General features: G+C 56.5%; 1 protein-coding gene across 2 annotated transcripts; it reads right to left on the bottom strand.

The window, feature by feature from the left end:
- Window positions 1-95: 95 nt before the first annotated feature.
- NFKBIE (NFKB inhibitor epsilon) lies at window positions 96-14977 on the bottom strand. 2 transcript variants are annotated; one of them, XR_012652505.1, is made up of 7 exons: window positions 14549-14977; window positions 4127-4229; window positions 3395-3626; window positions 3127-3215; window positions 2603-2851; window positions 1844-2288; window positions 96-1750 (listed from the first exon to the last, which is right to left on the bottom strand). XR_012652505.1 is itself a non-coding variant. In XM_075042973.1 (6 exons), exons 1-6 carry the CDS (start codon window positions 14878-14880, stop codon window positions 2223-2225), a joined length of 1071 nt encoding a protein of 356 aa, XP_074899074.1. In that variant the 5' UTR covers window positions 14881-14977; the 3' UTR covers window positions 1795-2222. The 2 variants fall into 2 exon arrangements, 1 of the variants encoding a protein (XP_074899074.1); XM_075042973.1 differs by lacking the exon at window positions 96-1750 and having other exon boundaries at window positions 1795-2288.
- Window positions 14978-23037: the final 8060 nt, after the last annotated feature.

Raw genomic sequence — 23037 nt, 5'->3', positions numbered from 1 at the left:
CGGCCCCGGCCCCGGCCCCGGCCCCGGCCCCGGCCCCGGCCCCGGCCCCGGCCCCGGCCCCGGCCCCGGCCCCGGCCCCGGGGAGGCTCGGCGGCTGGAGGGGGCGGAACGGGCTGGCGCGGGCGGTCGCTTACCCCCGCGCGCCGGAGCGGAAAACAGAGTCAGGGAGGGGAAGTCACCGGCCCGCGGAGGCGCCGGCTGCAGGCCGAGCACCAGAAGACGTTTCGAGGCCTGGGCCCGAGAGCCGCGCCCGGCCCTCGCCACCGGCCCGCGCCGACCCCACAGCCTCGGCCCCAGACGCGCTGAACCCGCGCTTGGCGCTCAGCTCCAGCCGAGCCTGAGGCAGGGAAAAAAAACCCGCTTGCGGTGCAGAAGGCCTCGGACCTCGCCCCGGGGCTCGGGGCCGCCGGCGCCGAGCTCCCAGCCCTGCCCCGGGCACACACCACAGCCGCTGCCAGCGGCGGGCGCTGCCCGGGGGGGGCTGCAGTGAAGGATGAGGCCTTCTCTGTCCCCGGCCTCACGCTCCCCCGGCCCAGCAGCCCCGCAGCCCCTTGCCGGCCCGAGGGCCTGCTGCAGCCATCAGGTGGCCACCCAGTAACGTTTTACAAGTCATCTTTTTAAAAAAATCTGTTTTATTTAAAAATAAAATAATACTGCAGATCGCTCCCTTCTGCCTTTTGCCTCCCCTTCCCACCCAGCTGCAGCCCTGGCCCCACCATGCCGCTCTGTCCTGCAGCGCCGGTTGCTCCTGCTCTGGGCCAGCTGGGAGTGCCCCACGTCCCCTGTGAAAGTGGCACCAGGGCAGCCCCGTGGGGCACCCACTCCTGGCAGGTGCTGGCTGAGGCCCATGAGCAAAATCTGGCTTGTTTGCAGAAGGGTTGAGGCCCTGCCAGAAGGTGAGAGGCAAAGATTCAAAAGAAATGGAGCAATCCATTCCAGGGCTGCTGAAGAGACTAGGCAAGCTCCAGAGAGGCCTGGGGGGTGCCCATGCTGCTTTCCTGGCAGCATTCCCTTGCTAGCTGTCTTTCCAAGAAGGGAGGAGGAAGACCACGGCTCACTCCAGGAGCATCTCAGGCGATTGCGCCATCCAGGATTTGCCCCAAACAATAGCAGCTGCTCCCAAGCAGCAAGTGGGGAATTTCCCTGGCTGAGGGGGGGTCGGGCACGCTCCATGTCTCCATTCCCACAGCACCTTTGGCTGCTGGTTCCCTAATGCCTCCCACGTGCTCCTCTGGCTTGGAGAGGGGGCAGGGAAGGGTGGCGAGCTGAACAACAGAAGGGATGTGGAGATAACACTGTCGTCTCCTCCACTTTCAGCCTGGGGTAATGTAAAACCCAGGGAAGACCCATGCCCTAAGTTTTTTAACACCCTCCCAAGCCAGGAGATGGGGCAGCATCTTTCTGTCCTCTTTGCAGAAGAGGAAACCACAGCACGGTAAGGCAGCAAGATGTCAGGCACGACAGAAAGAAGCAGGGATCCACAGCCTGGCCTTCTGGGTCTTCTGGCCCCTCCTACGCTCCTTCTTCAGCTCCGAAGCCAGACGCTCGGCAGGACAGCACGGGAATGGAGCGCCAGGCTGGGATCCCCCAGCCTCAGCCTTGAGCACTCTAAAGGCTCTGCAAGCGGGGAAGCCCCTGCGTTCCCACTCACCTTTGCTGTGTGAAGGACCTGAGGGAGTGGGCAGGCTGGGGAAGCCCCTTGCAGCCCTCATGTGCCCGGACACCCAGGGTAATGCTCAGCCTCCTGATGCTGCAGGGGAGCGGGGTGAGTTAGATCACATGAGACCTCAGGTGCCCGCAGCAAAACCAAATATTTATTAGAGTGAGTGTTAACTCTCCTCACCCCACATTTATTCCAATGGCGTTTGAGGGTGCTGGAGGATGCTCCGTCCACTGTACAGTGTGAAAAGGAGTCCTCTCCTGCTCCTTCCCTGGGTAAGCTGGAGACCCCCACAAGTCAGACCCATGGCAGGGAGGGGAAATTCAGTCCTGCTGCTGGGCACAAATACTAAAAGAAAAGACTCCCCTGTGTAGTGCTCACCTTCTTCCCTCTGGGAAGGCAGCCTGAGGCCAACAAAACTTTTCCAAAGAGGAGGCGGGGGGATAAGTCTCCCACAGTGGCTCTGCTCCCATGGAACTGCAGGCAGGCAAGGTCCCAGTGGGCAGCAGGGCAGCAGCGCAGAGCGAGGAGGCAGCCCAACGGGCCAAAGGAGTCCAGCCACTCATTCAGAGCACACAACAGGCTTCCCTGAGATCTTCAGGTCATCGAAGGGCAGCAAGGCAAGGAGCTGCAAAGGCCAAGGGTGTGGATGTGTAAGGATCCAGGGTTATGTCTCCATCGGGCTGGGGTAGGGGCCCAGACCTGCCCTCCCCAGTCCTGCAGCCTCCCACCTCCTCAGGGAAGTGCCAAGAAACCCTGGCTGGGCTTTCCCTAGGGCTCGAGGCGACAGGCACCCACGCAACCCCAGAGCCGATCCTTGCACTCTATGGGGGAGGATGGGCACAGATAGAAACTCCTCCTAGGAGGTCCCCCCAAATCATCTGACTCCTGCACCCCCTGACACGCTTGCAGAGCCACAGGCCTCCCCCCTCGCAGACTCACGTCGTCGTTGCCGTCAGCCAGGTCCTGGGCTGTCTCATTCTCCATGTTCCTCAGCAGGGTGTCAGCCCCGGAGTGTGAAAGGATGGCAGCAATGGCAGCATCCTTGCGGCCCACGGCCAGGTGGAGCGGGGTACACCCATTGTACATCTGGGCGTCCACGTATGCCCCGTTGCGCAGTAGGAACTGGACAGCCCTGCGGTTGTGGCACTCCACAGCCAGGTGCAATGGGGTCTTTCCACTCGTGCCCTCCTGCAACCCGCAGACCAAAAGAGCGTGGGTGCGGGTCCCCTCAGATGGGCCCCACAGCACCCACCCACACCCCCTTGACAGGGTGCAGAGGGGACGGTCCCCACCCTGACTGCTGTCACAGCACCCAACAGCCTCTCCAGGACTTTTTTGTTCTGCTCCCTCAGAATTCAGTGCCTCCCAGCACTACAGCAGTGCTGTAGGCTGGAGGCAGTGCCCCAGGGAGCCACGGCACCGTGCCTGGCCTTGCCCAAACATCGCACCATGCCCAGCCTTACCCGAACATCGATGTTGGCACCGCTCTCCAGCAGCAGAGACATCATCTGGATGTTCCCTTTCAAGGTGCTGATGTGCAGACAAGCCAAGCCTGGGGCGGGGGGGCAGGGAAGCAGGAGGGAGAGCCACAGTCAGCCTAGACCACCCTGAGGCACGCCAACCCTGGCCCCGCGCCTGCCCTACTGCACTCCCGGATCCCTGCATACACAATGCACGGTCTCTGCCCCAACCCAGCCACCGGCTCTGCACCAGGCTGCCCCCAGGTCTCACCTTGCCAGTTCTGGAGCTGCAGGTCCTGGTGATGACCGTGGGGCTGGGCAGGGTCCTCCGTCAGGGCTGTGCCCTGCAGCAGCTGCTGGGCGCACTGCAGGCGCTGCTGCTCGCAGGCTAGGTGCAGCGGGGTGTTGCCGTTGCGGTCCTGCAGCCCGGGGTTGACTCCCTTGTGGATCAGCGCCTGGATCACGCTGGGCTGCTCCAGGTACACGGCAAGGTGGAGCGGGGTCTAGAGAGGAGGTGGGGACAGAAATTAGGAAAGGAGTGGATGCCCCGCAGGACACCAGGCGTGATGAGCCATGCCAGCCTACAGGAGCCCGTCCCTGTCCCATGTCAGCATGGCTGACACTGGGGGGGTGCAAACAGCTTGCTGCCCCCCCCCCCCCTCAGCTCAGGGATCATCCATGGGGGCAGATCTCACTCTCCCAGGTTATCTTCCTTGCCACATTCAAGCCGTGACTGCTCCACCCTCTGGGGCTGTCTGTAACATCCTGGGGCCTCATAAAGGACCCCTTCACCCTGTGGTGCTAGAAGCTGTCACACCTCTCTCAGGGTATCTCCCACACCCTTCTTCCCCTCCCTGAAAAGGGGCTGCTCACATGGGACCTTCACCATGCTCTGGAGGAGGCAGATAGGGGGTCCTGGGGAAAGGGCAGATGGATTGGGTATCTATCCAGGCAGCAGCCTGAAGAACCTGCCTTCCATCTTCTGCCTATCACATCCGCATACCTGGAAAAGATCATTTTGGATCTCCAGCACCTCTCTGGGCAGCTGAGCGATGCAGCAGAGTGCCACAGCTGGGACACAGTGGATAATGGCCAGGTGAACCAAGCTACAGAGGTGATAAAGGGAACAGGAGAGGAAAAAAAAAGAAAAATGAGTCCCAAGTGCCATGCTCAGGAGCGGAGATCCTCCACTGCCGCATGGAGGAATAGCCTCCCTGCCTCCCCCAGTCCCTTTCCCTTCCCACCATTTCAGAGCAACTCCATCCTGCCCCCTCCCTGGGGAAGCTCAGCAGCAGGGCAAGGCAGGAACATGGCCTGAGGCTCCCCAGGGCAGTCCTTCACTCTGATGCCCACGGGGAATGGACCTTCCTGTCCCTGCTAAGCACCAGAGGGTCCTCCCTCAGATCTCACAGCATTGCACGGAGCTTGGAGTTGGCACTGCCCAAAGCCAGGTCTCCAACTGGTGCAGATCCGAAGAGCAATTTCGCAGAGCCCACGGGCCAGGTTTCGTGGCTGCAGGGGGAGGTCTGGGCTCTGACAGCTGCCTGGGGAATTCCAGTTCCCCACTGCCGGCTGTGCACCGCACTTCTGCTTTCCCCTCCACGAAGGCAGGCAGCCAAAGCCAGGCAGGAGCCCGGCACCAGTCCAAGATCACCTGCACGGCACAGTCCCCGTGCCAGCAGATCTGCTGGCCCACAGTGATTTCCTCTTCTCTCCCCCACATCCTTCCCTTTCGGCACTGCCACGGCAGGGCTGGCATGCAGCCCACCAGTGCAGAGAGACACCGGAGGTTCGGCCGTCAGAGCTTGGTGGCCAGCAGGGAGCCACGTCCTCAGGATCATGGCCCCCAGGGCCACGGGGTGGCTAGGAAGCCTGGAGTCCCCCAGCCCAAGGAAAGGTCTGATGCCAGCCCCCGTGCATTCAGAACAGAAGTGAGAGTGCAATGGAGGCAGAGATGAGAGGGAATTTCCAGTGCCCTCCACTGACCTGCTGCGCTCCCGGGTGCCCCTGCATAGAGGGACTTGCCCCCACCACAGGGTAGCTCCCCTGGGCCAGCCCTGGCCATGGCGGGCAGCAGCGAGGAGCAGGCAGCAGCTCCTGCTCTGCAGAGCATGGTGTGCATGAGCTGAGTCTCCTGCCACCTCCTTGCCGTGGCGCTGGGGCCCCTGGGTGGCTTTTATCTCTGGCAGGAATCAGCTCCTAACCGAAGGCTGGGCTCTAAGCAGGCTCCTGCTTCCCACACCGCTTGGCAGAGGCAGGCAGGGATGAGGGACCAAGGGTGAGAGCTGTGCCAGTCCCAGCAAGACACCCCACTCACTGGACAGCCCAGCTTTGGGAAGCCACCTGCAATGTGAGGGATGGACAGCATTCCTCTGCAGACAGGAAGGCAAGACCTGGCCCTAAAGCATTGCAGCAAAGAAGCAGGGCTGGAGTTGCCTTCTCGCCAGCTGCAGGGGGGACATGAGTGTGCTGAGAAGCCCAGAGGCCAGTCCCCCAAAGTCCTCTATCCACCTCCTCCCAAGCGCTGCCTGAGGGTCAAGCCAGCATCTGGGACCCCAGGCACCCTCAGCTGAGCCCCATTTTTGGTGGTGAAACAAGGCCGGTTCCTCTTCGCACTGCCACCAGGGAAGAGACTGTGCCGGACGGGAGAGGCTGCGTCCCTGGGGAAGCCCCGGGTCACGCTGCGGCAGGGAATTCCCCGCTGGAAGGAGAGGCCACCCACATTTGCCTCCGCACCGCCATGGCGTGCCCCCTCGCTGCCGGCACTCCCTGGGAGAGGGGAGGGGGCTGCAAGCCAGGGCCGAGCAGCCGCACGGGCAGGGTCTGGCCACCCTCGGTAGACCATGGGGCAGAGGCACAGCCAAGGGCCGCAGGCCAGGCTAGCAGGGGGCAGGAGCGAGGGGCTGAGCTGGGGGACCAGCTGGAAGAATACCCCTCCCCTCGGCAGGCTCTCGCTGGCCCCAGCCCGGGTATGATCTGGGCAGGGAGATTCCCTGCTGGGTTTCGCATCAGGCCCCCGGTCCCTGCAGCGGCACTTGCACCGAGGTGTCCTTTGCCCGTTTCAGGGACAGCCCCCGTTTCTCTAAACCTGCTCCCAGGCGCCACGTGCAGGAGGAGGCTGCGGGATCTGCCTTTTTCAGGTACAGCAGAGATAAGACTGCTCAGACAGGGGACTTTCCAAGGCAATTCGGCTTGAACTTTAAACCTCTGCAGCTTTCACTTTCCAGAGCCACACTGGGCTCCCGGGGAAGAGAGTAGCGCCTGGGGTCGTGCCCCGCTGCAGCCAGCCCCCGCACCCCCAGGAATCCCCCCAGCCCCTCTGCCACGACCCACGCGATGCTGCGCCGTCACGTGGGGACAAGTGGAGCAGGCCCCCGGGGGAGGTGGAAACCCCGGGCAGCCCTCTGCAACCACCGGCACCTCGCTCTTCCTGGCTTGGGTGGCTTTGCAGCTCAACGAGGTGGCAGAGCCACTCGGGGCTCAGCTGACGCCAAACAACTTTGGGCATCTGTGCTGCGGAGGCAATGGGGGTGACCATCCCCACCCAGCGAGAGCTCAGGCTTTCACCCTGAAGCTGGGACATGCCTGCTTTGAAGAACTGCTTTTCCCCCCTCCCTCTTCCTTCTCCACCCGAGTGCAGCCTCCTCCTGTGCTTTCATTTCTGCATTCATTCCTGCCTTTCCTCATTGCCAGCTCTCAACTTCCTGAAATGGCTGCAAGAGCCATGAGCTACTTAGGGGAATCGTGGAGAGGCCACCGGGCTGGGATGAGCGCCCCGAGAGTGTGTGTGCACTGAGGCACTCTGTGCCACGGACAGCAATGCCAACCAGGAATCGGGATTGTCTTCTGCTAAGCTGGGAGATGTCCTGTGCACAGGAGACCTAAGGTGAAGGCACGGTGCAAATCTCCGCTTTCTTCCAGCCAAGGCCACAGGCGTGGCACGGCCATGGCAGCCGTGCGGTCCAGCTGCTGACAGGCTGCTACATGCTGGCATGCAGCGCTCATAGCTGAGCCCCAGTGCCAGGGTGCAGCAATGGAGATACCCGCTTGCTGCCAGACACCCCTCCTCACCCAGCCACGGCCCCGTGCCTTTGCCAGAAGAAGCTCTCCATCCCGCCATGCTCAGACCCTTGCCGTTCTCGTGGCTGCCTGCACAATTCTCCTCTCCCTTCCTCTGCTTGCCTGCTCCTTCCCTCCCCACGCTCCTGCCTGCAGCGATCCTGCCTGCAGCCACGGGGGTGGGTGCCCAGTGGGGACTTTTGGAAAGGGCAACAGGGAATTTTGGAAAGGGCAGGGGATGGAGGAACTGTGGGCAGGGGAATTGTGGCGAGCCTAGGTGTACAGACTGCTGGGCTCGATCTCAGCTTTTCCACTTGCTCACCAGCTCCATCTGAATTGCAAAGGTCCCACGGGTACAGGGCATTCCTGGCACAAGGTGATTTACCCATCATCAGAGAGATAATGATCCTGGAGCAGAGGCGTCAGGGCCATCCCTGGGGATGTCCCCAGGTCTGAGCACACCATGCCCAAGGTGGTCCTAGTTTAGGCACAGGAAAGCATCCATTTGCACAGTGCTGTCCACCTCCCAGGCTTCTGAATGACCTCAAGCACCTGGGAGGAAAAGTGTCCACATATGAGGACTGGAAGCAGGAGAACAAGTTAAGGGTGACACCCAGCTCTGACACACAAACAGAACTGATGAAGTCCCACCAGTTCTCCAGCTATCCTCCTCCCTCCCTCTAGAAAATAGGCTGACCATGCAGATCCCCCCATCTGTGGAACAAGACACCTTGTCCTCAAAGCAGCCTCTCCCTTCACCATCTCACCCCTGAAGCACCTAGGACAAGGAATCCAGCATTCAGTAGAATTTGCTTTGACAAATGTTTCTCCCTCTCTAGATAAGGTCCCTGTTTGCAGCAGGAACAGTTCACTCCCAGCTCCTTATTTTGGCTGAGCGGAGCAGTAGGAAATCATGCAAACAATTCACACAAGAGAAACTTGTTCAGGGGAGGAAATGGCCCCAGCAGCAATAGAGGAGAGCGAGGGAGGAGGAAAACAGCAGGGGAATTCCATGCTTACCCTGGTCTCCTGTTCCAGCCCTGCAACCTGCACTCTAACCGCTTCCTCAGGCATCAGCATGAACCTCTGTCAGCAGGCTCAGCAAGCACAGCTCCATCCTGCCCTACAGCCCTCTGCCAGCCCAGCTCCTTTCCTCCCCACATACTAATGTGATGCTGCCTGGCTCCATAAAACCATGACAGCTGCCCTCTGGCAGCTCCAGGGGAGCAGCAGATCCCAGCCAGCTGTAGGCTCATCCCTCTGCTCCTGCCCTGGGTCTCCTGTTCTGCAGTTTTCTTCTCCCCCTCCCTTCTTCCCTTCAGCCATTGGGTTCAGCCCCCCTGATCTTCAGCCTGGGCAGTAGCTGATTCCCAGCCTGCTGCTCCTGGGGCCAAAGGGAGGGGTGGGAAGCAATGGGTGAGCAGGGGAGACAAACTCTGCCTTTCCTGTGGTGCTCTGCAGAGGGTCTGGTCCCGGTGCTGGCAGATGAGGGGTGCTGGAGGTTGACTGGCAGGGGAGGCATCGCTAGAGGGCTGTGGGCACCTTGTTTTTCAGTGAGGTGGGGTTGGAGGAGGAGGTGGGGAGATGAAGGTGTCCCTGTTCACCCACATACAGAACCCCTGGCCTCACATCCTCTAGACTCTGCACCCACACTTTTGATCAGTTTGCTCCATTTCTGAGCAGCAAACATCCCAAATGGTCCACTGGCCATGGCAACTCCATTTCAAAGGCAGCAAATTCCCATTCTCACTCATCAGGAGGCAAATACACTCTCCTACAGTTTCTGTATGCACAGAGATATGTTGAGGTCAGAACAGGACAGTGCCTGGACTTTGCCAGAGGCTGTACAACACACCCTAGCAAGCCTTCACAGCCCTGCAAGTATCCTCACTGCCTCAGGATTTTCTTGTAATGAGGCACCAGCCATGCATCTAGGATATCTCAGTGCCCCCCTTCAGCCCTGCATCTGCCCCAGTCAGAGGGGCTTCCCATCTCCAGGATGGAGAGAGCATCCCAGGCAGCTCACTGAGGTGCACAGTAACCACTCTCACAGCTCAGACCCCATGGCCTCTCCTCCTACACAGTCATGTCTGACTTGTCTTTTATCCACATTGTATTAAAAAAACCCCACACCAATAAACATCAAAACTTTCTTTGTTAATTTAGCTGAGCTCAACCCTTTCCCAGCAGCAGCCAAACCTGCCTGCAGAATGCAAGGACCTGAAGCCCTCCCCACCTCGACTGATCTATTACAGCCAGGCAACAGGCTTCTGCAACCCAGGACATGGAAATTTCCAGACATTCTTTCCCTTCCTCTGTGCTGAAGTTCCCTGTACCTCTCTCCATCTCCAAGGCAAACCTATGCAGGCGGAAAGTCTGAAGAAACTTCCTCCAGGCCAGGCTGAAGTCATCTGAGCAGGGAAAAAAAAAATCTCTTCTTGCCTGCATGATCTCAGAGGGCTGCCAGGACTTACCCACCTTATACCAAGGCTGTACGTGACCCCTGTGGCAGCCAGCAACTTCTGGGGCATCCTAAGAAGCCTGTGCAGAGCTGCCTGCCCTTGCTTGGAGGGCACCAAGCTTGCCCTTGCTCACTGAACTCCTGAGCATGCACAGAGGAAGAGCTGAGAGTCCAGGCACAGGGAGCTGGACACAGCAGGTTACCTTCTCGCTCCGGCCAGCCCCACAGTAGGACTCATTTTCTTCTCTGCCTCACAACAGCGGTGTGCTAGGGAACAACCTGGGATGGACTCAAACTCCCTGGCAATCAGGCAAGGAGCTTCCCAAAGCCCCTCTGGAAAAACCAAGAGCATCCCTGCTTCCCATTAACTATGGCCATCCCACTGCTGGGCAGCTAGCAACAGCCCAGCCCAGCCGAGCAGAGGGAGTCCCAGCCCGACAAGCAACCAGGTGTGCTCTCTGCATGGGACTTCTTTAATCCTTCTCCTAAAACTGTGTCTCTCTAGTCCTCTCCTTAATTCTTTCACAGCTGTTTCCCTTTGCTGTCACATGCCGAGCATTTCCCCAGGCATGCACACTGGGGTACGGGGGTTCAGTAGGGCAAGCGCCAAGCAAGCAGCCACGCTGGAGCAGGCAGCCTGAATGGGGACAACCTCTATTCCCCTGCACAGGGAAGAGCTCTAGCACAGGCCTACGTGAGATGGGAGGGTTATGACTGGCACATGCCAGTGAACAGTTAGAAGTGGCTCTTTGCCCTGTTATACGAGCCTTTGCACTCAATGCCTACCCACGCAGGCGAGGGCTTAGTGGGGAAGGCCCCTTTGCTACCATCACGCGGAGGAGAGCTCAGAACATCAGCTCCCGTGGGGCCCCAATTTTACTCTATTAACTGTCCCGGAGCCCTTGTTAAGGCATCTCAACCCGCAAGTCACTGGCACGTGATTTCTTATCAGCAGACGGGGCAGCACTTGTCTCTGTTGGAAGGAGGAAGTCAGGCTTCCTCCACTCCCCTCCCTCCCCAAAACAGGCACTCGACCAAAATCACTCGGTCCCATTTTCCATCTGAAGGAGGCCAAGATCTCTCTCCTGTGATTGAGCTGGAGTCCCTCAACCTTCACCCCTGCAGAGAAGCCACACTGCTTTGCATACGGAGCCCAGTAGAGAAGACAGCCACCCTCCCACGGAGGTGCAGCCCCCAGCCTTTTGCAGCACGGCATGGCCAGAGGGCCCCGAGTAAGACTACACGTGCTTTACTCAGCTGCCCAAGGGCCCTGTCACCGTGGCATCAGCTACCGACAGCATAAGCTGGTGCGTGGCCCCAGGACTAGCATGGGCAAAAAGGGAAGCATGTTTTTAAGTTTAAGACAGAATATATAGTCCTAGAGATTGGAAGCTCTGCCTGATTTCCCACACTGATGAATCAACTCTGCCTCTCCAGAGTTGGCAGAGGCTGCCAAAAGCCCATGCGAATGGGGAGGTTTTCCCTTGTGCTGGAACACAACAGGCGATCCCATCACACACCATCCCACCCCAAAGGAGCTGGTCCCACACCCACCCCTTTCCCAGGACACTGGACTCATGCATCTGCCTGGCGAGGCCAGGAAGGAGGGGGTTTCCTCAGTGAACCCTAACAAAGGTTGAGCTTGTCTGGAGGCCGGAGCACAGCGACAAAGCTGCCTGAAGCCTGCTCTGACCTAGCCATGCCTGCAGCTGGAAAGCCCCTCTCTTCATTTCCATGCAGAGCAGTTCCATTGGGACTCAATTCAGCAGAAAAAGAGCTAGTTTACAAGGAAGACACAGATGCTTGGAGGAGACCGCTTGTTTCACAAGGAAAAGATGGATGCTTGGAGGAAACTGCTCAAGCTTGAGCGCACAGGGCTTGCTCTCTACCCGGCTGTAGAATAAGCAGGATGTGTATCAACGCCCTAAGTGCACCCACCATCTTCTGCCTGTTGCCCTGTTCCTCATCCTTGACGTTTCCTGCCATGCCAGCTCTGCTGCTCTCTCTCGGGGACTGATGTGCCGGTGCCTGATTACTGCAGCTCTGACTTCCCCGAGGCAGAGGGACTGCCAGTGGCACTGGGGAAGTGTCGCGGGGGGGGGGGCTGATGCTTGGGCAAATGATTCTTGGAAGACAGCACCCACACATTTCACTGGCCATCACACCCACATCTCCCCTGTTGGCCAATTTCCTTCCTGCAGAAGTGGGACCCCTTCTAATTTTGAGTGTGGGAAGAGGCAGTTTTAGTCCCATTGCTTCACCCTGCCCGGGTTAACGCTCCTCTCCCGCGGAGGCGGGCAGGAAGGTATCCAAGGAGGATCCTGCTGATGCTCTAACTGCCCAAGCACATGCTCCTCGCCTCTGCCTCCACCTCCTATACTTACCCCACAAGCACCAGGCTGACAAACACAGCCCCCTCGCAGGCACACCTCGAGGTGGCATGGGTGGGCGAGCCTTGGGGAGATATGGACAGCAAAGACTTCTGCCAGCTCCCTTTGTGCAAGCCCGGTGTTCCTCTCTGCTTGGTACCAGCCAGGGCATCTGGGGAAACAGGAACTACTTGGCCAAAGCCCCTGAACTTTTTATATTTTCAGAATTACAATTACAGGAAAGTGTTGTTGCCCAAGTCTTCTGAAATAGAATGGTAGTATGATTTTAATTCTTGGCCTGGAGCTGTTTTGTGGTAGACATTCAAGCAAGGCACACAAGGAAATGTGCCGCTGATGGAGATGAAAAGAAGGCAAAGAAGTCAATGGTTTTGTCTGGCTGGATGAAAGGGATGCAGCCTGTGGCCATCTGATCCCTTTTCTCTGGGGACCTTCTGTCACCGGATGAGCAATTGCTCCATAGACTTTAGTATTACTGTCAGCCCCAACTCGTTTTTGCATACAAAACTGGTGGCAGCTCAGTGAGTCTCTGGGTGCTCACAGTCCCCATTTGCATGGACCCAGCAGTGAATGTTCAGCATTTCTAAATATAAATGCCGCCTACCTCTGCCGCAGGGTCAGGAGGAGAGACAGGACTAGCAGAGGCAGAAATCCACAGCCTTGCCGCTCCAACCACAAGAATAGTTTTTTTCCCAGCGCTGGGAGCGGATCCCAGGAAAGCCAGCTCCTGCGCGGACATGGCCAGCCCGGAGCTGTATGAGCTGCACCACCAGCAGATTTTTTGCTCCCTCCCTCGCTCTTTACAGATTTCCTGTTCTGAACTGCACTGTGAGTGAGAGAAAACAGAAGAGCAACTGCAACCGTTTGGAGAGCCTCTCCTGCCTACAGTAACCAAGGCACCACCGATTAATGTTTCCCTAGTTAATGAGATTCTTGAGTTAGGCTCTGGCCAAGCAAGTCTGACAAGCAAAGGGCTCAGCCACCTTACAAGACAGCCCCAAGCCACAAAAGTGTCTCCAAGCAGCTGCATCTACTGGGCTTACTAAACAACAGCAAGCAGGGAGCCCTGGGCATACTGTGACGGACTAGCCCGGGGGGCTTTTCTGAGGTGTTACTTCTACAGCTCTGCTTAAAAGACCCCTGGCTCACTCTGTGGGCACCTTGGCTCTAGCATTACAGCTGGGAAAAGTGGCAAAGCTCCTCCATGCCAAGGAGTCCCAGAGCCAGCCTGTAGATAGGACAGGTCTAGAAAGCACTACCCAGGCGCCCAGCTGGGGAGCGTGGGAGGCTGGGTTTAGTGTAACCTCCCTTGCCATGAGACTTCCAGCCAATCCTTGGAGCAGATCCCACAGTGAGCATTGATGAACTAATTAGCAGATGCACAGGCTCCTTTCTAGCAGAGAAGTAAACACTCAGGCTGCCTCCCAGCTCATCTTCAGCTTCAGAACCAGATGTGTTCTGCCAGGCGAGGACAGAGCCTCCTTGCTGCTCCTGCTACTGAAGACATTTGCTTGCTCGTGTCAGTGCCTCTTAGTTTCTCTTCCTCTTGCACCATTAATCAGTATTAAACTCTAGCCTGGGTTTGGGGCAAAGCATGCCCTTCTCAGCTGCTGGCACACTTTGCTCATGCTCTGTGTGTGCACTCATGATGAAAACCTTCCATCGAAGGAACGTACGCCAGGAAAGAGCCGTGATTAGCTGACGGCAGTTACCAGAAGCCAAACTAAATAACTCCAGTGTGATACTTCTGCCCTTGAGAGGGCATTACGGATGTGGGAAGCCCCCCCTCATTAAGAGAAACACTCATCTCTGTCACAGAGGCTCAGGAGGGCAGCCCCATAGCAAGGCATGCGTCACAACTGTGCTGAAAGCTGTGGCTGTGCAGGTGGGTTGGCAAAGCAAGGCGATTTCCACCTGAGAACAAATAGTTCTTGGGTTGCTTGATTGAGCAGCATCTGTGGCCCTAACACAGACATCTCAGGGTCTTGCCCCGCATAGCCAATCTCGTTTTGGGTCTTGCTTACACGCCATCTTATGCAGCCAAGCCTTCCCCATTGCAGAGGAAACGTTGCATTCTCTGGGGAGGAGACAGCGGGGGGGCTTGGTTTGCTCCCACACCACCTTCTAGTCGCTAGTGGCCCCATAGCAAGTGGAAGTTGGCTTCCTGCGGCGGGCCTGTTCTGTGCCACGTTGCCGGGGCTGCCTCTCCCTGCTCACTCTGCTTGGACCCGGCTTGGATGCCCCACCGGGCGCCCACCTAAACCCACGCCAGCACGCCAAGCACCCGCGCGCAGTGCGAGGCTCTCAGGATGGGGGCTCGAGGAGTCCTTCACAGCCCGGCTGAGCGGGCGCTCCCCGGGAGAGGGCTGGGGACCACTGCAGACGAAGCCCGGCTTCTCTCCAGGCACCGGCTCCCGGCCGGCTGCGAGGGGCGAAGCGCGGGGCTGGGGCCGGGGAGGCCGGCGCTCACAAGCCGCCCCCGGGAAGGTGGGGAGGGCAAGGGGCCGCGGTCACTCACGTGTCTCCGTCCTCCGAGACGTAGGTGAGCGCCTCCAGCTGCTGCCGGCTGAGCCCCTCGGGCGGCGGCGGCGGCTCCTCGGCGCGGCAGGCGGCCGGCAGCCCGGGCAGAGGCTCGGGCAGGGCGCCGGAGCCGTAGCTGGAGTCGAGTCGCTCCTCGGCGGCGGTCTCGGCGAGGGTCTCGGCGGCGGCCGGGGGGATGTCGGCGGCGGCGGGGGTCTCCCGCCCGCCCGGCAGGGAGCGCAGCGACTCGATGCCCGAGTCGCACTGCCCGTCCTCGCCCTCCCAGCCCGCCGCCTCCTTGCGGCACTCGCCGCCCGCCGCCCGCGACATCGCTCAGCGCCCGCCGCCCGCCCGCCCCGGCCCCGGCCCCGGCGCCGGGGGGCTCATGGCCGGAAAGCCACCGAGCGGCGGCCGGCGCGGAGGCTAAGGCTCCGCGGCTCCTCCTCCTCCTCCTGCCCCTGCCCGCACTGACTCAGCCGCGCCCGGCCCCGCCTGCCCGGGATTTCCCCCCCCCCCCCGCCGCCGCCCCGCCGCGCTGCCCCGGCACCCCCCAAACGGGGGGCTGCCTCTCCCTGCCCGCTTTGTGCGGGGGGTGGCGCAGGAGCGCTAGGAGGGAGAAAACCCACCCGTGGGCACGGCACGCGTGGGCGAGGGCCGGCAGCCCGGGGTGCGCAGGGGAGGTGGCCACACCGTCCTTCCCTACGCCGGGCAGTCCGTGCCGGTGTACCCTGGATCCGCCTCCTCCCCTGCCCTGTTTTTCTGGGTTCTTTAAATAGCAGGCTGGGAGAGGGACCCTGTCAAGCTGGGCGGTGTGGGGGTGAGGATGCTGTTGCGTGCGCAGGTGCTGACTGGAGCCGCAGGCTCTGGGGGAAACGGTATGGTGGATGTCACTTACTGGTAGCAGATATAGGTGCGAACAAGACGCTTGCTTTTCCCGTGTGTGTGGTTTAACCTGTTTCACCCACGGAGACACCTTCTTGTCTGTCCTGCCTGTACAGGCAAAGGGAAAGGCCAGGTGGTCGCTACAGTTGGCTGTACAAGTCGCTTGGTCCAGCCGCTTCCCACCGCTTTTCTGTGTTGCGAATAGAAAGCCCAAAGCCCAGAGCGGCTGCCAGGGCTCGCACAAGAGCAGCCCAGGCACACAGATCAAAGCCGAAAACAGAAGCTCAAATGAAGGCCCAGCTCTCTGCCTGTGAATGGTTGACCAGGCTTCATTTCAGTGCTCTCCTTCCTAGACCAAACCTATCCAGTTGTGTTCCTCATGGATCTGCGCAGACACCATCTAGTTACTTCCCAGTGTCCCAAGCAGTGGGCTTTCCTCAGAAGACAACCTAGATAACTCTGAATACAGGTGGTGCTTTAAAATCAGTTTCCCTTGTTGCTTTTATTGCTTGGCCTCTCCACCTCCGCAGGGTGCCCATCTTTACAGTTCAGCCCAGCAGGAGGAAAAGGATCTATCCGTGCCACACACCTGCAAGGGAGCTCACCTGGGAAGAGCTTGGTGGTGGGTACGGGACCAAGTTCACAAAAACCACATGCAAAGCACCAATGACTTCCTCCTACTGCACTGCAGCTGCCGCTTCAGATTTGCGTCACTCCCCCAGCACTGGCTGCCAGGCCTTTATTCACAGCCTTGCTGCAGGCGAGCTACCCAAGAAAAGTGCCTCTGACCAGGCAGGAAGAAAGGTTTTGGGGTGTGAGGGCAGCAGGAGGCAGGCAGGGGAAGTCTCTGTTGGCATCAATAACTTTGAGTCGCAAGATTTCCTCCCATGCTTGGGATCTGTTTCAATATCTCCAGCTGTGTCCCTGGCACTGCCTGGCTGCAAGACTACAACTGCTAATGGAAAGGAGCTTCTCCCATATCTTAGCAGCTCTGTCCAACACAGGGCAGGGATCTGGGCCATATATTCATGTCACTTCCTCTCACACCCTGGCAGTGGCTGCATCCCAGCTCCATGTGCATCCACAGCTGATGTTCCTGACCCTCCACCCAGAATTTCTACTCTTTCAGCTTTCTGTACCCAACTGCTACAAGGTTACCCATCAAATACCTTCGAAAATGCCTTTGCCTTTTTCTCTAGTAACATACTAGATGTTACTAGAGATGCAGCTCCATCATGGAATGGTTCCTTATACACTTTGCATGGATAAAATCAGGTATTGGGAGAAATCCACTTTGGTCAAATCAGCACAAACCTGCCTGGTGATGCACAAAGATTTTGCTTCTCTGTGAATTAGTTGCTGCTTGGCTTTGCAGCATGTGGCAGTCACCCTTTGATTATCTTGCGATGTTCTGTTCCAGTTGGGGCATAGGCGTGGAACCTGCTTCCAGAGCTAGCGCAGGTTCAGGAGCGATTCAGGAAAAGCACAAAGCCTGAGGTAATAAGCCCTGGACCAGCTCTGCAGGGATGCAACTTGAGATCCACCACTTGGGACTCTACAGTTCAGTCCACTGCAAGCTGTCTACACCTCTGGCTACCAAGCAGCCCCTGAAGGTGGCCTTCCTCCGCTGCTGATGGGAGCTTAGCAGGAGCTAGTGATCTTGCAGCTTCCCTGAGGTGAGCCTTGAACTTTCTTGAGCTGGCTAGAGCTCTCCCAGGGCTGTGTGGTGGTGATATGCTTCAGCTGAGCTGTGGAGACCAGGCACTCCCCATTAAAATCAGCTATGCCACCCAGGCACCGAGGTCCAGCCACTCTGTGCTCTGACCTTCCAGCTACACCCACTAATACACAGCTCAGGCACCATCTCCTTACCACCTCTCTTCTGGTTGGGTGTGCTTATACTAACCCTTTGGACAATTTGACTGGAAAGTCTGAAAGATGAACTTGGCCACTCTGCCCTGTTATTTGCCTTCTGTCACTCATTCAGCAAGGCTTGGGGTCCGTTTCATGCTGACTTCCTAACAGAGAGCTTTTCTGCCTGGCTGTGCGGGTTTTGGACTTACTTTATTTTCAGAGACTTTAAATGTAGAGAGATATACATATGCACATGCACACTCATATATATAATGTAATGGCAGGTAGTGGTAGAGGGAGTAAAAACATTTAAATGTAAGATGAGGCCAATCTTGATGTTCTGATTTGCTTTTGAGGATTTTAAAACGGAAACTTTAATTCTGGGCTCTCTCCAGTCCCCCTTAAGATGTGTCACTTAAAACGATTAAAATTGCAGGGAAAAACCAAAGAGGAAGGGATCTGTTCCCACTAGAGGTCAGTGTCAACACACGCTGCTCCAAGGCACCCAGCGCTACTCAACCTCTCTGGCAGGAAACTCGGCTCAGAACGGCTCTCCCTCCCACCACACTGCGCTGCCAGGAGCACCAGGGCAGACAGAGCCTGGGCATGGGAAGGACTCCCCAGGCGACCTGTGACCCCCGGTACTGTCCCTGATAATGTCCTGTCCCCAAATGCAGCCCTCATTTCCTAAGTGAAACCCAGCTTTCTGCACCTGACTTCCTGAACCCAAGCTCTGCCCACCTTAGTTGCAGCCTGGCCTGGCACCAGCATCTTCTCCACCGTTCCTCAAGCTGTTAACTGGGTGAGATGCGGCTGACAGAGATGGCAAAATGGAGTTTATGCCCAGTCTGTGCCTGGCCAGAGGAAAAATAATGGTACTTTAATTCCCAGCTGTGGTCCTCTGCCATGTTTAAGCAACCTAGGTTACCCAAAATTGTTACAAGCAGTTATTGCCGCAGTAATTCACACCAGGCAATGTGACTGGTGCTAGGTTCCCCCACGCAGACTGTCCACCACACAGCTTTGGTCCCATGGGAGCACTGGACTGCCCTGCTCCGTGGGGATGCAGCCCTTTCCCACCGTCCCCCGCAACAGAAGTACTGACCCCATTAGAAAGGTGCTAGATCCCCATCTGAGGAAGCTCCCACTGCATTTTTCCACACCAGAGATGTCTCTGGGTGCCCTGAACAGCAACCCAGACCTCCGCCTGGGGCTCCAGCTCCAGCTTAGGGAGCTCAGCCGAGAATCCATGTGTGCTGGGCTCTTGACTGGGAGCAGAGGCCCTGGGAAAATGAGGAAAGCTGCAGGGAAGATGACAGGCTCTCTCCTCTGACTGCTGTTCCATATATCTGACAGCAAATCAGCTCTATGGTGCACCAAACTGGGTCACTTCACTTTCTGGCCTAACAGAGTGAAGCAGGAACATGTCTTTGAAAGCTTCAATGCCCAGAAGCAAGGCTCAGCTTTCTAACAGGCCAGGGCAAAGCAGGTCCTCCTCAGACACCCTTTTTTTTTTTTTTTTTGGGGCGGGGGGGGGGGTTGGGATCAGCCTAGAAAACGCTGGCTGCCCTCTTGTGGTAAGTTTGGCTGAAATCACAGGGTCAATGAATTTCTTCAAGGATGCTGCTCTGGGTACCTGCTTGCTTTTGCAGTAAGGGATTATTTCCAGTTGGACTTGTCCTCCTTGCAGCCCATGCTGGATGCCTCTCGTCCTTCTGCTGTGCTCTCCCATAACGTTACAGGACCCATCATGTCAATCCAGAGCAGATCAGGTTTGTCTACGTGTGGTAGGTGGTCAGGAAGTTGCCAGCTAATGCCCTCCCTGAGACCCACGATTCCCCCTGTTGCCCATAGTCCCGCAGTGGACAGGGCAGTTTCTAGCTCCTTCTGTCGTTCACTGCTGTGTGTCTGTTGTGTAGGATATTGGACAAGGGGATCAATTAATTCTTTAAATGGGGATCACACCTAAATCACCCTGCTCTCCGCCAGGGCATTTACTTCCAAAAGCAGAATGTTATTGATATAAAGGTGTACTAAAAGTCCTTGAGCTTACAAAGTGAATGAACAAAGCCCCCAGATATTTCAAAAAAATTTCATTCTAAATTAGATCCTCCTTGTGTAACTCCGGTCAGCTCAGTGGCTACAGTGCTCTCTACTCTCATCTGGGCAAATGAATGGCTGATAAGGCTTTGGTATGTATTTATTTATGTGGATGTGTGTGCAGCTGCGTATGCTCAGAGCTCTCCCAAAGGAGATGGCAGATGTGGTTACGAACGGGGAGGGGATGGCAGATGGTCTTGGAGAACTAATAATAAAACCATGCTTAAATAGATGGTGAAACTGTGCCCTAGGTGAGAAATCTCATCACCTGGGGCTCCCTTTATAGCTAGTGGATAGATAGACTTGCTTCCAGAGGGTGGCTCTGATAACCCCTGTCTGGCCACACTGCTTTAACTAAGAGCGCTCCTCCCTCCCGACAGAATAGCTGTGGAAGGCAGTGCTCCATTGCCATTCTATCATTTATTCATGACTCTCTAAGCACAGTTTATCTGGCAGCAACTGTCCAAGACAAAACAAAACCCTCAACTCGCCCAACCATCCCTCAGCTGACCTTGCCAGAGAGCACAGGATGGATGCTGCTGATGCTGCATCCTGGGCTTCAGCATCACCACTATGGACCTGATGGCCTTTAGAAAGGAGGACTGGCTAACTTCCATTTTTGAGTTGCTTCTGCTTGAGCTGCTTCCTACTTCACCTCAGCCCCTCACTGCAGCCCTGCAGCCCCCTGCTAGCCCAGTCCTTACCTCCTAACAGTGCTCCGAGTGGCTACTCTGCTGGTCCCTAGCAAGCTGCACAGTGCTGCCAGAAGTATTACTCATGCAAGCTCGGCTCTGCTCTCAGGAGAGTTAAACCTCCCAGCTGCCAGACTGAATTAGAGCTTGTGTCTCTCCACGCTTGCATCAGAGTGATCTGGGAACAGGCCTGGTGGAGCCACACTACTGTAAGCAAGTGAGGAGCCCAGGCAGGGGTTAGGAGAGAGGGGTGAGCAGGTTGGCTGGCTCAGGGTGGCCGGGAGGGGAGGTGGGGGTGAGCAAGCTGTTTGAAATATTCAGGTGCTGAGCAGGAGCACAGGGCATGCAGAGGGCAGGTGGCCATCCCCAGGGATGGAGGAGTCCCGGCGCCATGAATAAGTGATGAATAAGTCCGTGTTGCCCAGTTAAGGGGTGCTCATGGCACACCAAATGTGGGATCACAGCCATTCCCCAAGGTGGGATCGCAGACATTCCCCCAGACGTTGGCCTCACCGTCAGCCCCAGCCTGTGCAATGGCCCCTAAGTGATGCAGACAGTCATGTGGTGGGCTTTTCGCCCCTACCCAGAACAGCCTTTTCTCCCTGTCTGTCCAGGTCCATGGGGACAGTTGGGTGGAGAAGGGATGCTACCCCATACCAGAATTTGTCAGCTCCAACTGCTCAGTGCGAGGAAGGCAAATTGCAACAGAAACCTATTTTCTGCTTTTAGGGAGGTGACTCCCAGGACTGTAAGTAGGGATAGGCTAAATTCTCTGAGCCATTAGTTTCCGTGGCTTATTCCTTTCTGGGGGTGAAGGGCCAAAAAACTCAGGCAGAACAAAACATTTGCCAGGGGAAGATTTGGCCCAGTTTCTGAGAACTTGGGGTGGTCGCTGCTGCTCTGGAGCTGTATTGGACAAGATGTCCCGAGGGCTGTCAAACAGCATCTGGGCAGCTCTGAATCCCCTTTTTATTTCCAGGGGGATGCGAGGGAGGGCCCTGGGTGTCCTGCTGGGCTGCTGCAGAGAGAAAAGCAATTTAACCCGAGTCAGAAACTTCTGTGGAGCCTCACAAATAACTGTGGTGATGAAGAAATAGACTCTTATGAGGCGGGATGGAAAATAAGCAAACCGCACAGGCAGCCTGTTGTTGGAAAGGGAAGGATCAGAGCAGGGATCAAAGAGTTTCCAATGAATGCAATTCTCATCCGTGAAATGCACCCTAGAAGCAGGAGCTACAAACCCACCTACTTCACGAGGTTTAAGACTTTGCTCATTTGGGGACCGCTGGCATCTTGCCCATGGAGATGCAGACTCCTATGTGGTGATGCAGTACAGAAACTAGTTCCCCAGTCACAAATTAGTGACCCCTATGGGTTTCCTTCCCACAATAAAAAAGGGGACACCTGGATCCCTTCCCAGCAGACATGGAGTCTTAGTGCAGCAGAGGAAAACATAACTAATGGCACAGATTTCCTTGAGGACAATGATTGCAGAGGTAAATGGCACCCGTGCAGTCAACACCACTGACCAGAAATGGCAAAGGGATATTGTTTAACTGGAGCAAGTGGCATGTTCCTTCACGCACACTCCCCTTGTCGCATTAATAAGGAGTAATTTAATTGGAGGAATGCATTCTGGAAGGCTCAGGCAGCCAGCACAAAATATCATTGAAATTTCTAAATTTAATAGGCATTAGTTTCCAAGCTTGGAAAATCCTGCATCCTAACACAAGGGGATTCTCTGCTACACCTCTTCTTAAGAGACAAAAAGCAGCAGACTGCTAGGAGTCATTGATTGCTTTGGAACAAAAGGCTAAGTTTTGATAACACTTGGCCTATTGGACAAAATAAAGCTAAACCCAATGTTATATATATACACGATGCTGCAAAATCCAGTTTTATATTTAGGCTACAAGTACCAGCACAAGGATAGGTATCTATGGTCATCTGGCTTAAAATGAAGCCGCTGTCAACATTTTTCCAGAAATTAAATGCAAATTTACTGCATGGGTAACAACCAAAAACATATTTAACCAGGAATGAAAAGGCTGTTTTCTGTAATTACCAGAGGCAGAAGTGTGAGACCTTTTCTGGCTTGATGCATAATGGAAAATGAATGAATACTGCTAATATGACCTAGTGCTTTATGTCTGCTTGAAACAGAGATGAACGTCTCTGCAGGGTGGCAGATACAGAGTATGTGGAGAACAAACCTACTGATATCCCAGTAAGGGCACTACCTCTACTTCAGTTGCCATGTCCTCTTAAAAGCCTCCCTGCTTCTTTCAACCATTTTGTGGCATCAGAAATGCCCCTGTACCAGAAATGTCCCACTCTCCAATATGGTCTTCCAGTAGAGCATCCCAAAACCTACAGGAATAACTGGGGGGCATTCTCACATATTAGAGCAAAGATATTTTTATCTCTTGCCCTCAAGAGGAGGGTTGAGTGGTTAGGGCAGTGTGCTACAATTAGGACTGCTGGGTTCTCCCTCTGATGGTGACACAGAACACAATCTTGGACATTGCCTGTCATGCTTAATTTCCAAAAGGCCTATGCATCATATAACCTTATTTCTCCGATTCTTGGGGGGGTCCTGTGCTCTTTGTAACACATTGTCAGCCATGCCCTTGGGTTCCTATCTGAGGGTTGAAACCTGCCACGTGCCTGTTTCCCACAGAAAATGGCTGAGAACTTGTACAACTTCAGTTCAGATGGAGCAGGGTACAGGGCTTCTTTGTGACTTCTCAGCTCAAAACCAGTATAGCCAGTGATGTGTTTGACAGCTCCACGACACAGAAAACATGCTGCCAGGACCAGCATCCAAGATGCCTCATACAAAACCCCCTACTTCTGGCTCACCAGTATCTACTGAATTCACTGGTGGAGGATGAATTCACTGGCGGAGGATAAATTGCAGGGCTCTGTGTGGGTGGCTCCACAGGGGTGGCAGCAGCCC

The sequence above is a fragment of the Buteo buteo genome, chromosome 12 (genome assembly GCF_964188355.1).
Source record: "Buteo buteo chromosome 12, bButBut1.hap1.1, whole genome shotgun sequence".
NCBI lineage: Eukaryota > Metazoa > Chordata > Aves > Accipitriformes > Accipitridae > Buteo > Buteo buteo.
The sequence above is the reverse complement of the archived record's forward strand: the minus strand, read 5'-3'. Positions and strand labels throughout refer to the sequence as shown.